The sequence below is a fragment of the Xenopus tropicalis genome, chromosome 2, assembly GCF_000004195.4.
Source record: "Xenopus tropicalis strain Nigerian chromosome 2, UCB_Xtro_10.0, whole genome shotgun sequence".
NCBI classification, from domain to species: Eukaryota; Metazoa; Chordata; class Amphibia; order Anura; family Pipidae; genus Xenopus; species Xenopus tropicalis.
Window position 1 is genome coordinate 157806168 of NC_030678.2, and position 15679 is coordinate 157821846.

A 15679-nucleotide genomic window follows, 5' to 3' on the forward strand; every position below is an offset into this window, starting at 1 on the left:
CCTTACAGCTCTCTGTAATTGGTCAATGCGTTTCTACCTCTATACTTGACCATTCATGTTGTCCACAGGCTGATTTACTTTACTTGATCGTTTGAATATTGATTTGATCATTGCCAGTGTGCAACCCTATGTGCCTCTGCCAGTAAACCCACGCATTCGCCGAGGGGGATCAGTGCCAAACTAGAGTTTTGGTTTTTGTTATCCAACAACAGTGTGGTCTAATAATCTCTTTTAACATTATTACTATTGGATTCCACTGGCCTGCATCAGCCTAGCCTAATATAACTCTGGCTATCTTAAGCGCTTATAATGTGCCTTTGGATGGTCTTTTGGCTGACGTGTGCCATGTTATCTTTGGAGGAAATATAATGCTGCTTGCCACAGTAAAAGCCTATTGCTACTGCTCAAGTGTGAAGGGTATTCCATGTTACATCATAGTTTGTGGTTAACTTGCCCTTATCAAGAATAACACTATTGTCTGAATAAAAAATATTTATAGCTGCCTGCAAATAATGTGTAATGTTATATTAAGTAGTGGCTATTTCTATTTCCATTACGGCAGACTACAGAAGTTCTTTATGGCCGAGATTCTAGATATACTATTTTTTTATAAAGTTGTACAAAACTTTTATCCAATATTCAGATGTAGCTAAAATAAGATTCACTGTGAAAATATTTTTTTTTTAATGAAAGACTTTAATTTTCCTTTTATAATTGCTAGAGTGACATTAATGCCTGGCTACATTTATGTGTATAGACATTATACCCTGGAGTTGCCCCCTACTACACTACATTAGCGACTATAATAAAAAGACACAAAAACAGCCAGTGCTACTTATTTTTCCGATCATGGAATCTTTAAGCCATGACAATTATGTGGCATAAATCCATTATTGAGAGGTTTATTATTTTTCCTTTCTGACAAGTCTCCAACCTGTCTCTTATCCTCACCAACAGTGCATGTTTTGTGGAACCCACATAGTAACCGAGAGAGATCAATCAGTAGCCCAGGTGGATCTGTCACGGTTTCCCTTTTCATTTGCTGCTGCTATGAGGATATCCAGCAAACACATACTGTTGGTAAGGCCTGAGGGAAGAAAAGAGATTAGATCGGTATGTAAGTTAAAGCACTGCATAGGGTTATATTAATTGAAGTGATAAGGGCTGTCATCCACAAATCCGGTGGACGTCTGGGCTTCTGATGCCCCAACAGGGCTAACCTGGGCTTAATAAACAACAAAATATTTCTTTCTTGGCATGGCAGGTCCACACATTGTATCACTCTTGTTGGAACTATGACAAGTCCTTCAAAAAGGGTCCTGAGAAACTGGCTATAGTGGCCATTTATTGCTGTGAACAAATATAGCACTGCTGGATTAAGGTTTTTACTGATTATCTTTTCTTTTACTTTAAGGAAAAGTCACACCTCCTAATAGTGTATCTCACCGAGCAAACTTTGAAGGATCAAATGAGACCTTTTCTCCTTATCATCCGGTGAACAATGCAGCTTATGAAGGGCCTGGCTTTGCAGCAGAAGGTGCCAATGTCCTCAGTGAGGTACCGCGGCAGTACATGGACTACTTGCTTTCTTCACCTCAGCCTGCCACACTGAATGGCCCGTCTCAAAGGCCTCTCCCTGTAGTAGGTGCTCACAACTCCCCTGTCAGCCACCAGCAGAAGGGATATGTAACAAACGCAGAGTCTGCTGTGATTAATTATGTTATTGGGAGTCACAACAGCCCAGGTCTGCCAATACAAACGCCTCATGCCTCAAGTAGTCCACACTATAGCCGGCAGCACATGATGGTGCAAGGGGATCCCATGGGCTATAGCGTGCAGAGAACACCATCATTTCAAAACAAGATGCAGCAAGATGGAGGCTATGTTAATATACCCCAGACCAGTCCAGGACATGCCTATACACAGGCTCCTTCTGGTCTGTACATGCCACACACTCACCACAAGCAAACGAGTCCTCCCTCTCATCAGATGCATGTGATATCCAGAGGTTCACCATACGGTAATGAGTTTTCAGACACTCCACAAGCCCTGTTGACGCCATCAAGAAATAGTTTGAACATGGATCTCTATGATATTGGCAATGCATGGCAAAACTCACAGCCTTGCCGGGACTCTCTGCAAGGCCCAGGTTTAGACTCTTCTCCGAGGCAGCATGTGTCCTTCAGACCGGACTCACAGGTGCCAAGTCGTACTAATTCCTTCAATAACCACCAACAACAAAAGCAAGTGGTGATGCGACAGACCCCACCCAACAAACCTGACTCTTCCATGACTGCACCTAATACTGTCACTACTGTCACATCTACTCATATACTCCAGCCGGTAAAGAGCATGAGGGTGGCGAGACCTGAGCCACAAACTGCTGTAGGCCCCTCACATCCTAGCTGGCTAGCTGCTCAAGCACAAAAATTAGAAACACAGAAGGTAGAGATGGTGGAGCCACACACCTCATCAATGGGAGCAGCAAATGCGTATGGCATGGATGTAGGTTATGGCAATCAAGATATGAGATTTCCACCACCTCCTTATCCAAAACATCTCTTGCTTCAGAACAACCCAGAACAGCATGAACTAAATGCCTTATGCAAGGGAATGGACCAGAACCTTCGTGTTTCTGAGAATGTACCGTGTGGTCCAGTAGATGAAGCCAATGGGGAACCAAAACCTAGCAAAGTGAGCAAGACCCCCAAAGTTGTTAAATCAGGGAAGGATAAAAAGCAGATTCAAACATCACCCGTTCCCGTGCGCAAAAACAGCAGAGATGAGGAAAAGAGAGAGTCCAGAATAAAAAGCTACTCGCCTTTTGCCTATAAGTTCTACATGGAACAACACGTGGAGAATGTTCTAAAGACCTACCAGCAGAAAATCAACAGGAGACTACAACTGGAACAAGAAATGGCCGAAGTATTTGCTTTCTTTATTTTTTCTACTTCTTTTATATCAGGTTTTGCTTTGTGTGTTACACTGTTGATCAGTGTTTTATAGTAAGTGCCAGGGATTAGTAAGCTGCCCTTTATACATGATTAAAGGGACAGTATACACCCCTTTTCAACATGAGCTGAATGATCAGGGCTTGAAGAGAAGTTGATGAAACTAATTACCAATCTACTAAGAAGCTCCCATGTACCATGGATATCGGTTGGTTTAGCTTTGATAACATAGTCAGTCCCATGACCATATAAAGTTACCAGGCCACAAACCATTTTTATACAGGTCATGGAACTCCAGTATTTCTAATATTCTCTAATATTTATATTATTTGTTATAAGATAAGTCTGAGTGAGTCATGTGACTCATTATTACATCAATACAGGATAGTCATGGCTCTGCTTTGATATAGTGAATAATTTACCCTTCATTGTAAAATATAATGGTATTATAAGTCACTAACGAGTTCCCTGACCTTATAAAAGCATGAAGCTGAAGCTGGGTTACTTCTATACAGGTCAGGGAACTCCAAATTAACTTTTCATATCCTCATATTTTACAATGGGAGTACATTGTTTATCATAATACACATGTTTCAGAGAGTCATGTGACACTAAGTACTGATTATAACTCACTACGCACTGTTTATTGATTGATTGATTCCAAACATGGATACCTTCAAAATCTTGTGCTGTTTTCTATTACTAGCAACAGTTGTATATTAAAGGACATGTAAAACCTAAGTTTGCCTACCATGTATATAAATTGGATACATCTTCCCCACCAAAACAGCATAATTTGTACAGTATAAACTTGGTTGAATGAGTCTCATGACTGGGCAGTTAATATTGGGGGGTATACATTGTTTCGGAGGGACAGGGGCAATAGAAAAGGAGGAGGAGTGTGTCTGTTCATTAAGCAGGAATTAAAAGCAAATATTAGGGAGGAAGTGATGGGGTTAACAGAGGGAGCTGAATCCTTATGGGTTGAGCTTCTCACAGATAGTAAGGAATCTACCAAACTAATTGTAGGGGTATGCTATAGACCCCCTAATGTAAGTGAGGAGGAGGAGGCCCAGCTCCTGTTGCAAATAGAAAAGGCTGCTAGTTTGGGGCAAGTGATAATAATGGGGGATTTTAATTACCCTGATATTGACTGGGGCAATAGTACTGCCAGGACAGTAAATGGGAACAAGTTTATAAACTTGCTGCATGACAACTTTATGTCACAGGTTGTTGAGGAGCCAACCAGGAACCATGCTATACTAGATCTAGTGATCTCTAATGACCCAGAACGTATAGCAAATGTGCAAGTGGTTGAACCCCTGGGTAATAGTGACCATAATGTTATTTCATTTAATGTTTGGTGCAGGAAACAAATTTACACGGGGGCAACAAAGACAATGAATTTTAGGAAGGCAAATTTTAGCTCCTTAAGGGCAGCGCTTCAGGGCATAGATTGGGGCATTATGTTTTCTGATAAAAACACAGAGCAGAAATGGTTGTCATTTAAAATGATATTAAATCATTACTGTTCTCAATTTATTCCATTAATAAGAAAAAGTAGAAGTGTTAAGAATCACCCTATGTGGCTTAACTCTGAGGTAAAGAAGTTAATAGGGAGAAAAAGGAAAGCTTTTAAGAAATATAAGTCAGAGGGGACAGTAGCTGCGTTTAATGATTATAAACACTATAACAAGTGTTGTAAAACAGCAATCCGGAAGGCAAAGATAGAAAATGAGGAGCGCATCGCGGCCGAGGCCAAGACTAACCCCAAAAAGTTTTTTAAGTATATTAATAGTAAAAAGATGCAGGTTGAGGGTGTGGCCCCATTGAGTTATAATAACAATATGGTTACAGCGGATACAGAAAAGGCAGATGTGCTTAACCAGTTCTTTTCTTCTGTGTATACAGTAGAGGAGCCAGTGGGCCAAGTCCCACCCAATAGCTGCACTGTTGCCTCAGCTCCAACTACACAGTGGTTGGCGCAGGATATGGTGCTTAAAGGGTTACACACGATAAATGTAAACAAGGCACCTGGGCCAGATGGAATACACCCTCGGGTACTGAGAGAGCTAGGGGCAGAATTGCAGTGGCCCTTGTTTCTGATATTCTCAGACTCTCTTTCATCAGGTATGGTACCTAGGGATTGGAAGAAGGCGAATGTCATTCCCATATTTAAAAAGGGAGTAAGATCTCAGCCTGGCAATTATAGGCCTGTAAGTTTGACATCCGTGGTGGGCAAGTTATTTGAAGGCTTGTTAAGGGATCACATTCAAAATTATGTAGTGGAGAATGGCATTATGAGCAGTAATCAGCATGGCTTTATGAAGGACAGGTCATGTCAGACCAATTTAATTGCTTTTTATGATGAGGTAAGTAAGAAGCTGGACAGTGGGGATGCAGTAGATATCATCTATTTGGATTTTGCCAAAGCATTTGATACCGTTCCCCACAAACGACTGCTTTCTAAGCTAAGGTCTATTGGTCTTAGTGAAGCCGTTTGCACATGGATAGAAAACTGGCTACAGGATCGGGTACAGAGGGTGGTTGTTAATGGTACATTCTCTACTTGGAATAAGGTCCTCAGTGGGGTCCCTCAGGGTTCTGTACTGGGTCCACTTTTGTTTAATTTGTTCATAAATGACTTAGGGGAGGGTATTATGAGTAATGTATCAGTGTTTGCAGATGACACAAAACTCTGCAGACCAGTCAATTCTATCCAGGATGTGACATCCCTGCAGCAGGATCTTGACCAACTGGCAATCTGGGCAGCTAAGTGGCAGATGAGATTTAATGTGGATAAATGTAAGGTCATGCACCTGGGATGTAAAAACATGCAAGCCCCGTATACCCTTAATGGGACTGCACTAGGCAAATCCATAATGGAGAAGGACCTTGGAGTCCTTGTAGATAATAAACTTGGCTGTAGCAAGCAATGCCAGGCAGCAGCTGCAAGGGCAAACAAGGTTTTGAGCTGTATTAAAAGGGGTATAGATTCACGGGAGGAGGGGGTTATTCTTCCCCTTTACAGAGCGCTGGTAAGGCCCCATCTAGAATATGCTGTTCAGTTTTGGTCTCCAGTGCTCAAACGGGACATTACTGAGTTAGAGAGGGTCCAGAGAAGGGCAACTAAGCTGGTAAAGGGTATGGAAAGTCTCAGTTATGAAGAAAGACTGGCCAAGTTGGGGCTGTTTACACTGGAGAAGAGGCGCTTAAGAGGTGACATGATAACTATGTATAAATATATAAAGGGATCATATAATAACCTTTCTAATGTTTTATTTACCAGTAGGTCCTTCCAACGGACACGAGGGCACCCACTCCGTTTAGAAGAAGGGAGGTTCCATTTAAATATTCGGAAAGGATTTTTTACAGTGAGAGCTGTGAAGTTCTGGAATTCCCTCCCCGAATCAGTAGTGCTGGCTGATACATTATATAACTTTAAGAAGGGGCTGGATGGATTCTTAGCAAGTGAGGGAATACAGGGTTATGGGAGATAGCTCTTAGTACTAGTTGATCCAGGGACTGGTCCGATTGCCATCTTGGAGTCAGGAAGGAATTTTTTCCCCTCTGCGGCAAATTAGAGAGGCTTCAGATGGGGGTTTTTTGCCTTCCTCTGGATCAACTAGTAGTTAGGCAGGTTATATATAGGCATTATGGTTGAACTTGATGGACGTATGTCTTTTTTCAACCCAACTTACTATGTTACTATGTTACTATATATCCCCTCCGCTTGCCAGCACCATCACATTTTCCTAAAACAAATGGCAGCTCACCCGGTGGCCATTTTTCCTTTGACACATCATCAAAGTTAGAGCACAGTTTCTATAGGAACCAGCACTGCCATCTCTTTATTGGTGGCTAGAATAAAGGGGACGTGTTTAGTAATCTGAGCTGAAAGATTCACTGCCTTAGCTTGGAACTGAGCATGCTCAGTAGCCAACAGCCAAAGCAAATTCCTACAGGAGGGGGCCGAGTGGGTTAGAGGAGGAAAAGGAAAGGGATGCTGCTGCTTTACTATTAGCCTTTGAACAACTAGATTGGCAGGTATTAAAAGATTTCAAAGAGGCTGTTTGCAGCCTCACAAAATGTGCCCCTTACTGACACGCTAGCCAGTCAGTAGCCAGAGTGTCATTGGTTCGTTTAGCAGTGCTTTGGGCATTTGCAGAACTCAGAAATAGCCATAGCTTTAATCAGGAGGTCGGGTTTGCTATATTTAGGTGCTGTTTATGGCATCATTTCTATTTGGACTGTCTAACCCAAAGACGGGACAGTCGCAGAGAAGGAATAAACCACTGAGAATGCAAGCCCTTCCTGTTTGTGGCTATGACATCAGACCACAAAATACTTCATTCCGTGTCCCGTGACTTTAGCACCAAACATAGGCTCGCTCATTTATAGCCATTTGATTTGTTGTGGGCACACGGTAGGCTTCTTACTGCTAACAAGAGAATCTAGGAACTTTCTAGAACAGTGTCTGTTACAGTTTTATCCAATGAACCTCATTATGTTTGTAATTATATAATACAACTCAAAAAAACCTGGTGCAAATGCCTTGGAACAGAAACCTGGAGCAACCAATCTTTGAGTAGTTTTTGTGGCCATAGACAGCTGCTGACTTGGCCCTTACAGAGTTGTCAGCTTATTGACCTGGGCACGATGGCCTACATAACCTATATCTGGACAAATATTGCACCAATTTGAAAATCCCATTTGGTGTGGACTGCATTGGAATACTGATGCAGTCCTTTTCTGACCATTGGGGTCTCCATTGGCCCACTGTATGACTGTATCATTGGACCAGGGGACAAATGATTGCATATGACCAACTTGCACATGTGTGGCTAGATAAGGCTACCTCCATAAATGGGAGGATCTTTAGATGTATGACCAGCTTTGGAAGAATGAAAGTAAATGTCTGATTGATTGCCATTGGTTGCTGTTCCAGGGTAGATTTCCAGGCTGTTATATTACATGTATTATGCCCTTGTACCCAGTGGTGCTTAGCATCTACGTGAAGCCCACTTGGAAACTTTAAAACAATGTTGTTGCCAAGTGTAGTAACAATTATCATTTTGATCCGACAGGCTGGCCTCTGTGAAGCCATTCAAGAGCAAATGCGGAAAATCCTGTATCAAAAGGAGTCCAATTATAACAGATTAAAGAGGGCTAAAATGGATAAGTCTTTATTTGTAAAAATCAAGACGCTAGGAATAGGAGCATTTGGGGAAGTGTGTCTGGCAAGCAAAGTGGACACCAAAGCACTGTATGCTATGAAAACCCTGCGGAAAAAGGACGTGCTGAACCGGAACCAAGTAGCCCATGTAAAAGCAGAACGGGACATTCTGGCCGAGGCTGATAATGAATGGGTAGTGAAACTTTACTACTCTTTCCAGGACAAAGATAGCTTGTACTTTGTGATGGACTACATCCCAGGTGGGGACATGATGAGCCTTCTCATACGCATGGAGGTGTTTCCAGAGCACCTTGCCAGGTTCTACATTGCGGAGCTAACCCTCGCTATTGAGAGTGTCCACAAAATGGGATTTATCCATAGGGACATCAAACCGGACAACATCCTCATAGATCTAGATGGGCATATCAAGCTGACTGACTTTGGCCTGTGCACTGGCTTTAGGTGGACTCATAACTCAAAATATTACCAAAAAGGTAAGAAGTAAAATATATTGCTAGTTTGTAGAACAGGTTGTGTGTGAACCCAGCGGTTACTGCTACAGGCTCTAATCCTAAGGATTATGTTTTGCCCGAATACAAAGAGGCTTTAGTTTAGCATTGTTCCATGGGACACCTGGGTGCTGGATGTGGCCTTCACAGTGCACCCGTATGGCTCTAGCCTGTATGAGGACAGGACTTTTTTTTGTATTATCCTTGCTTTCTAAGAACATGGCATGCCAGATTACTGCATACCAATGGCATTGGCTCAGATCATTTTCAGTCATAAAATAAAAGCAAAGTCTTATTTGCGAAGTAGTTCCAATTTTTCACCAAGTCATTGACCATAATGATGGGTTTCCTAAGCCTCCATTATGATCTGATCAATGGCCCAAATGGGTTCCAAATGATCAGACTGTCTCTAATTGGCTCAGAGATAAAGACCCACAAAGCTGTCACCATACAAGCAGACCTAATAGGGAAAGCAGTAACTTAAATACATATTGTAAATGAGGGCCATGGAATTCGCGACAGCTTTGCCATTGCTTAAAAGTTTGTAAAAAGTCAATAGAAAGTGTATTTATGTCCATACAAAGCTCATTGCAGTGATACTGTCTATCCTTCTAGAGCCATTGGCCTGGCCAGGGTTACACTGGGCATGTAGCTAAATCGTTCAATATAGTACAGTGCTGCCAGCAAATTAAACATTTTTTTTTAATTAATCTGAAAGTCATTTTACTTCCTGTGCACAAAAATGAGGTGTGAAGTATTTGCTTTACTCTTACCTTGCAATATACCAGTCTGCAGTACATGTTATAATTTTTTGGGGGAGGATATGCCAGCTCTCAAAAGAATGGGCTGATAATTGCTGGCTATTTATTTTACTCATAGTCGACTCCACGCAGGTTTGTATTTAAAAACCCTGAAGGCAGCTTAGACTTTGCGTGGATTCCTTCCAGGCTTTTAAATTGCCGTTTCCGTTTCCATATAATAAAGAACAATTCTTGTCGCTTCCTCTCTAGGGAACCACGCCCGACAAGACAGCATGGAGCCTAGTGAGCTGTGGGATGATGTATCCAACTGCAGATGTGGAGACCGGCTAAAGACTTTAGAACAGCGAGCTAAAAGGCAGCATCATAGATGTTTGGCTCATTCTTTAGTGGGCACGCCTAATTATATAGCCCCAGAGGTCCTGCTGCGCAAAGGTATAATGAATACGTTGGACGGATAAGTACGGCCAAAACACTTGGGAACCCTCTATTGGGCAAAGCCACTTCCTTTACACCTTGGTCTGATCTTCTTTGCTTCCTTAACCCCCCAATCTTGCTTATCACTTGTGCTGCCCTGGGTGGCCAGGTGTATATGAGAAAAGGCTGGTTTACTCGGTTCTACTGAGGATTTTTCATAGTCTTGTGAACACCTTAGAACTATATAGATAAACTCTGCTTATATAGAGTATTTTCCCTTTATGACCTGGAAATTCTTCTGTTTATAGGGTTGATTTTAGAACCTCTTGTTTTTGTGACTGACACTAATTGCTCTCTGTTGTTCTTGTGCAGGTTACACTCAGCTGTGTGACTGGTGGAGTGTAGGTGTCATTCTGTTTGAGATGCTGGTGGGACAGCCACCCTTCCTTGCATCAAATCCAACTGAAACCCAGCTAAAGGTAAGTGCTGATCCATTCATGTGATCTCCTCCAGCACATCCACACTACAGCACGTATTTAGGGAAAGGGCGGGGCATCCTCTGCTCTTGTATATGTTCTCCCCGTGCCCCATAGTGTGTGACTGTGACAAGGACCTCTGCCTCTGAGGCAGGGACTGATGGGAATGGAATGATAATTTTTGCAACAGTGCTGCGTAAATGAACATAATGAACAAGTAAACCTCTTGTACACTCAACAGGCAGGTATTTTGCCATTTTTAACACACAAAGCACTGCGTGTACCAGGAAATGACTGCGTTGCTTCCTGTCCATGTCTGTGGCAGTGATCTAGGACCAGGAGCATGCACACCAGAAGCAACAGATTGGCTTCTACTACACATGCTCCTGTTAAGTGATCAGTGCCTGGGAGCCAGGGGCAGGACACAATGCAACCAGACATGGCAGCTGCCAACCCAGATACACCTTTCTGCCTCTTCTGCTCAGGTAGGGAGAGTCTGGTTGGGCAGAGGGGTCTGTGCAGGGGTTTTTTGCTTACATCATGGGCTAAGATTCTTTTTAAGTGCCTAATTATAAAAGTCCACCATATATCCTCCGACCTCAGATTTACAGCCTTAGTACGGTGATGTTTAAGTTTTCCCATCGAGCATATTAATTATCCACTCAAAACTAATTAGGCCCCAATATATAATGATATAATATAAAAAGGGTAGTTTTAACATTACTGTTTACATGACCATTTACAGTGGAGCCAGTTGCCTTTTATATAATTAATAGCTGTTTTCCTGCAGTTTTCTATAGCTGTAATATCACTCTCCAAAAAAAATAAATAAAAAAAACAGCCTTGACATATACAGTGTATATGATTTTAAAATGTACCTTTTTTTTGTACACCCTTTACTGCTTCTTTGTTTCTTGCTCTAACCGCAATCCGTTTACTTTTCCAGGTCATACATTGGGAGAACACCCTTCACATTCCTTCCCAGATCAACCTGAGTCCCGAGGCGACCAATCTGATCACAGCGTTGTGCTGCGGGGCTGAAGACAGACTTGGAAGAAATGGGCCAGATGAAATTAAGGCCCACCCCTTCTTTATCTCAATGGATTTTTCTTCTGATATTAGACATCAACCAGCACCTTATGTTCCGAAAATCAGTCACCCAATGGATACCTCTAATTTTGACCCGGTGGAGGAGGAAAATCCATGCAATGACAGTGGAGACAGCACTGTGACCTGGGACACTCTTATGAGTTCAGGAAACAAACACACCGAGCATGCCTTTTATGAGTTCACTTTCCGACGGTTCTTCGATGATCATGGCTACCCCTTTCGGTATCCCAAGCCTTCCAAATTAGAGACCTCGTCGTGCGAGGAAACCGAGGAGGAAGATAAAAATGCCTCCAGGGAGTCAGAAGGCTGCCAGCCTGTGTATGTGTGAGAGCTCAGAATGGATATTATGCTCACACTGAATTACCCTCACGTTGTTGAAGGTGCTTGGCTCTTCCGGTGGAATATTATATTTTAGCCATGACCATTACTGGTGCCTTAAATTCATGCCTTGCCTGTGTGTTTCTAGGGCTCATTTGAAGATGCTCTTTGATAACAAGGCTCAAAAGCCTTCTCATAGCAGAAGGGGTTAACATATGTCAGTTTTAGTGGTGCAATATCATAAGTACTGCAGAAGTATTAAAGAATAAAGTGTTCGGTGGAGTATGTTTCCTGTGGTGCACGTGTGTGCGCGCAGGTACAGATGAACACTCCCTCATCATTAGAAATGTAAACTCATTGTCAAATATGCACAAAGACAGGACATCTGAATTCCTCACTGATAAACCAAAGCAAATCAGTCTGCGTTTGGGTGGTGGAGATGGACTCGCTTCCTTTGGGTGGAGTGGAATTCTGGGAATTCTTAGCTGGTCACACAAAAGCACTACAGTACCGCGTAACAGATAGCTGCACAGCTACAGAGAGACAAGCATGTCACGTTGTTATCAGGGGCATGTAAATACTGTCCCCTTCCCGTGCTTGCATGTTCTGCACGTTGCTCTTTTACTCCTTCAGGTTGTGAGGATGTTCCTCAGTCTCAATGGACTTAACCCCCTGCACCAGGACAGGTAATGGTGTATTTGGGATCTATCATTGACTCTCTCCAGCCAGATCCTTATTATCTGTGCTGGGAATATTAAGAGAGATGCATTTCCAACCAGCAAAGTGGTTTTTCTACAGGCTATGAGTTGGGCAGCAAGAAAAGCTTTCGCCATGAACTGGATCTTTGGATCTGTGGTTTTCCAGACTCTTCCAGATTTTATTCCATGTTGGTTGAGATAACTCGCTCTAATAGTGCTTTTTCTCAGCAATAACCTAATAATAATAGAAAGCACTTTTCTAATACCCATATTTCTACCATCTACATGGAAATGTAACTTTGAAACAAACATCCTCGTCAACTGAACATTTGATATTCACATCAGCACTTAATTCTACAGTAGAAGATGAACATATGGGCCTTTTAGGCTTAAGCCCTTCAGAACTACTAGTTATTATTATGCAAAGCAATATACAGGGCAAGGGCAACATGTAAAGAACAAAATGGATTCCTGAAAAATGTATGGCTCTTCCTTGTACTGTAGATTAAGCTAGCAGGTCATTGTTATTAAGGGGAAACTGGCCTGGCTATAAACATATACACAAACTTTAGTGAATGTTTAATGTATGACAAATAGGTTTTATTTTTTGAGTTGTTAATTGCTGTTGGTTCGGCCCCTCCAAACTGAGCAGCTTATTGGTCCTTTTTTCGCATGCCCAATCAATATCCGGTAAAAAAAAAAAAAAAAAAAAGATATTTATTGGGCAGGTCTGAAAATCCCATTATATGAGAACCACATTGATGTGCTAACAGTCCTCACACAACAGCAAACAAGCTCGAGATGTATGTCTAGCAAGGCTGGAGCAGATTTTAGCACTGAAATGTGCAAATATGCATTTCGCTACTGAAATCTGCTCCATGTGGCCCGCCCTGGGCTGTTGCAATGGCTCCGGGTGCAGGGACAGGCTGATGCCAGCATAGAGCTTGGTTCTCGACTTGTCTTTATCCGCAGGCCAAGAATCTGTCCCGTCTGGCATTAGCCTAGCTCACACTGACTGGGCATTCCAAACCATCCGTGCTGGACAATATCGTTAGACCAAAAAGTCAGTCTGTGACCTATTGCAGTAGGAAATAAGGTAAAAAAAAAAAATCACAAAACAATAAATATCTGGGAAAAAGCTTAAAAAAGTGATACTGATTAAACATCTACTACAGTTTAGTACCCTTTAATAAGATCCAGCTTTTTTGGGATTGTTGGCCTTATATATTAACTTTAATGTAGGCAGATACTAAAAGAGTCAGTTTGCAATTGGTCTTCAGTTTTTATTGTTTGGATTTATGTCCAGCAGCTTTCCAGTGTGGAACCTAGCTGCTAGGGTCCACTTTACCATAGGAACCAGTCAGTGGTTGGAATGAGATGAATAGAAGAGGGACTAAATAGAACCATAAGTAATAAAAGGTAACACAAGTGTAGCCTCATACAGCAATAGGTTTTTGGCTTCCAGAGTCAGCAACCCACAACAGCATATTAAATTGCAAGCTGGAAACAGGCCAATGAGAGAGGCAAATAATTCATTAACTATAACATGCTAAAAGGTAATTGAAGAATGGAGACTAATGTCACAGGGGGTTGATTCTTGGGCAGTGGATAAATGCAGGCTGAGAATTGGCCCCTATGTTGGCATCAGCCTTTCCCTTTGGGTACAGGTACAGTTTGATGCCAGCGTAGGGGCTGATTGTTGGCCTGCATCTCTCCATAGACTGAGAATGAGCCCCATGTGGCATTAGCCTAAGTGCCATCCTTTGTATACAGCTGGAGCATCTGCAGGCTGAGAATATCCCTGTAAGCGACTGTAGCCTGCAAATGGAGTGATAGATAAAGCTACATACCTGCAGTTCCCAGTATATCTTTTCCAAAGTTGTAATTAGCTTTAAGAACAAAATATATATAAAAAAAAAAAGAAATTAAACAAATAGAAAATGAAGGAAAAAAAAAAATCTGAAAAAGACCCTGGAGAAAGCGCTTGGCTGTACTGAATCTAATGCTGCAGGACTTCGCTGGGTAGTAATAATATGACAACAAAAAAAACTTATTGTAAATTGTAAAATATACCAGAAATCTTTATATTATATAGATATATATATTGCCAACATTTGGATTGCACCTAAAAACCACACCAGAAACAGAAACGTTTAACCCCAGAACATGTGATAAATATATATATATATATATATATATTCTGTGCAATATTGCTTTAAAAGAGTTTGCTTTTGCTTTTTTTTTTTTTTTTTAAATTCACATTTTTTTGCATTTCAGAAGTGTTTGAACCTCTGGGTGACAAGAAGTCCAACAACTGTGCTTTTGCTGATAAGCTATATATGTTGCAGTCTTCCCTGGCATGCAAGGGGTTAACACAACAATGGAGCTCTCGAGCGCCGCAGAGGAGACTTGCTGCTTAGAATGCTGGGATGTTATGGGGGGGGGGGGCAACTTGTGAAGATGCAACTCCCAGCTGCCGGCCTTGTGGCTCTGCTGGGAGTTAAACTCTGGCGAGGGCTGGCGTTCCATGAATGTTGCCATCCTTACTGCAGAGTGTGTGCAAGTGTTTGGTGTGAGTACTGCATGGGTCTACGTGTAACTCCTTGCGGGTTCCCAGGCCGGCCCTGGGGGCGCTCTCATTAGAGAGGAGAAGCGTGGGATATATATATTTAATAGCGTGCTGTGCGTTGGGTGACAGTTTGCAGAAGAGGAGGCCAGGAGATGGCTCCGATGGCGAGGCTTGGAGTATGTGCTGTTGATGAATGCCATCTTTCAATAAACAGATATTTTTGTTTTTCTTTGTTATTGTTCTTTGCTGTAGCTGTTTAGCAGGTAACCGAGGGGGTTTGTGTTTTACCCCTCCCCTTAACAAATATATTTCATTATGTTCTTTATTAAATTTCAGTTGTTGCTTCAATGCTTGAAGGTAACTCCATCCCCTTGGTATATAAGGAAGTATACCTTTATTCAGACATTTCATTTATTCCTGAAAAACATTGTATAAAGCGTAGAGAAATCAAGGGACTTTTTTTTTCTGTTTGGGTGGAAGGTTATTTCCTGGAAGTCATGTGACTTTACCAACTGGTCTCCTTATTTATACCAAAAGATGTAGGTTGCAAATGGGGTTCATATTATTGAACCCCATTATCAGCCTTTAGGGTCATGGTCCATTGGGCATTTGGTGCCAGTACCCTAAAGGAACTCACAAGCCCAAATGCCTTGTAGCCCACAGTTTGAAAATCTTTTCTCCGGTCACAGTGAGAAGC

The 15679-nt window shown here is 42.0% G+C and overlaps 1 protein-coding gene across 4 annotated transcripts in view; it reads left to right on the forward strand.

The window, feature by feature from the left end:
- The window catches only part of lats2 (large tumor suppressor kinase 2), a 39473-nt gene extending 24092 nt beyond the window's left edge, over window positions 1–15381 (forward strand). For 2 of the 4 annotated variants that reach the window (XM_031895589.1, XM_012956267.3), the window contains exons 5-9: window positions 1415–2925; window positions 8039–8621; window positions 9647–9829; window positions 10184–10290; window positions 11234–15302. In XM_031895589.1, the coding sequence (XP_031751449.1) occupies window positions 1415–2925; window positions 8039–8621; window positions 9647–9829; window positions 10184–10290; window positions 11234–11725 (2876 nt within the window). In that variant the 3' untranslated portion in view covers window positions 11726–15302. 4 annotated transcript variants of the gene reach the window in all.
- The last annotated feature ends 298 nt before the right edge of the window (window positions 15382–15679 follow it).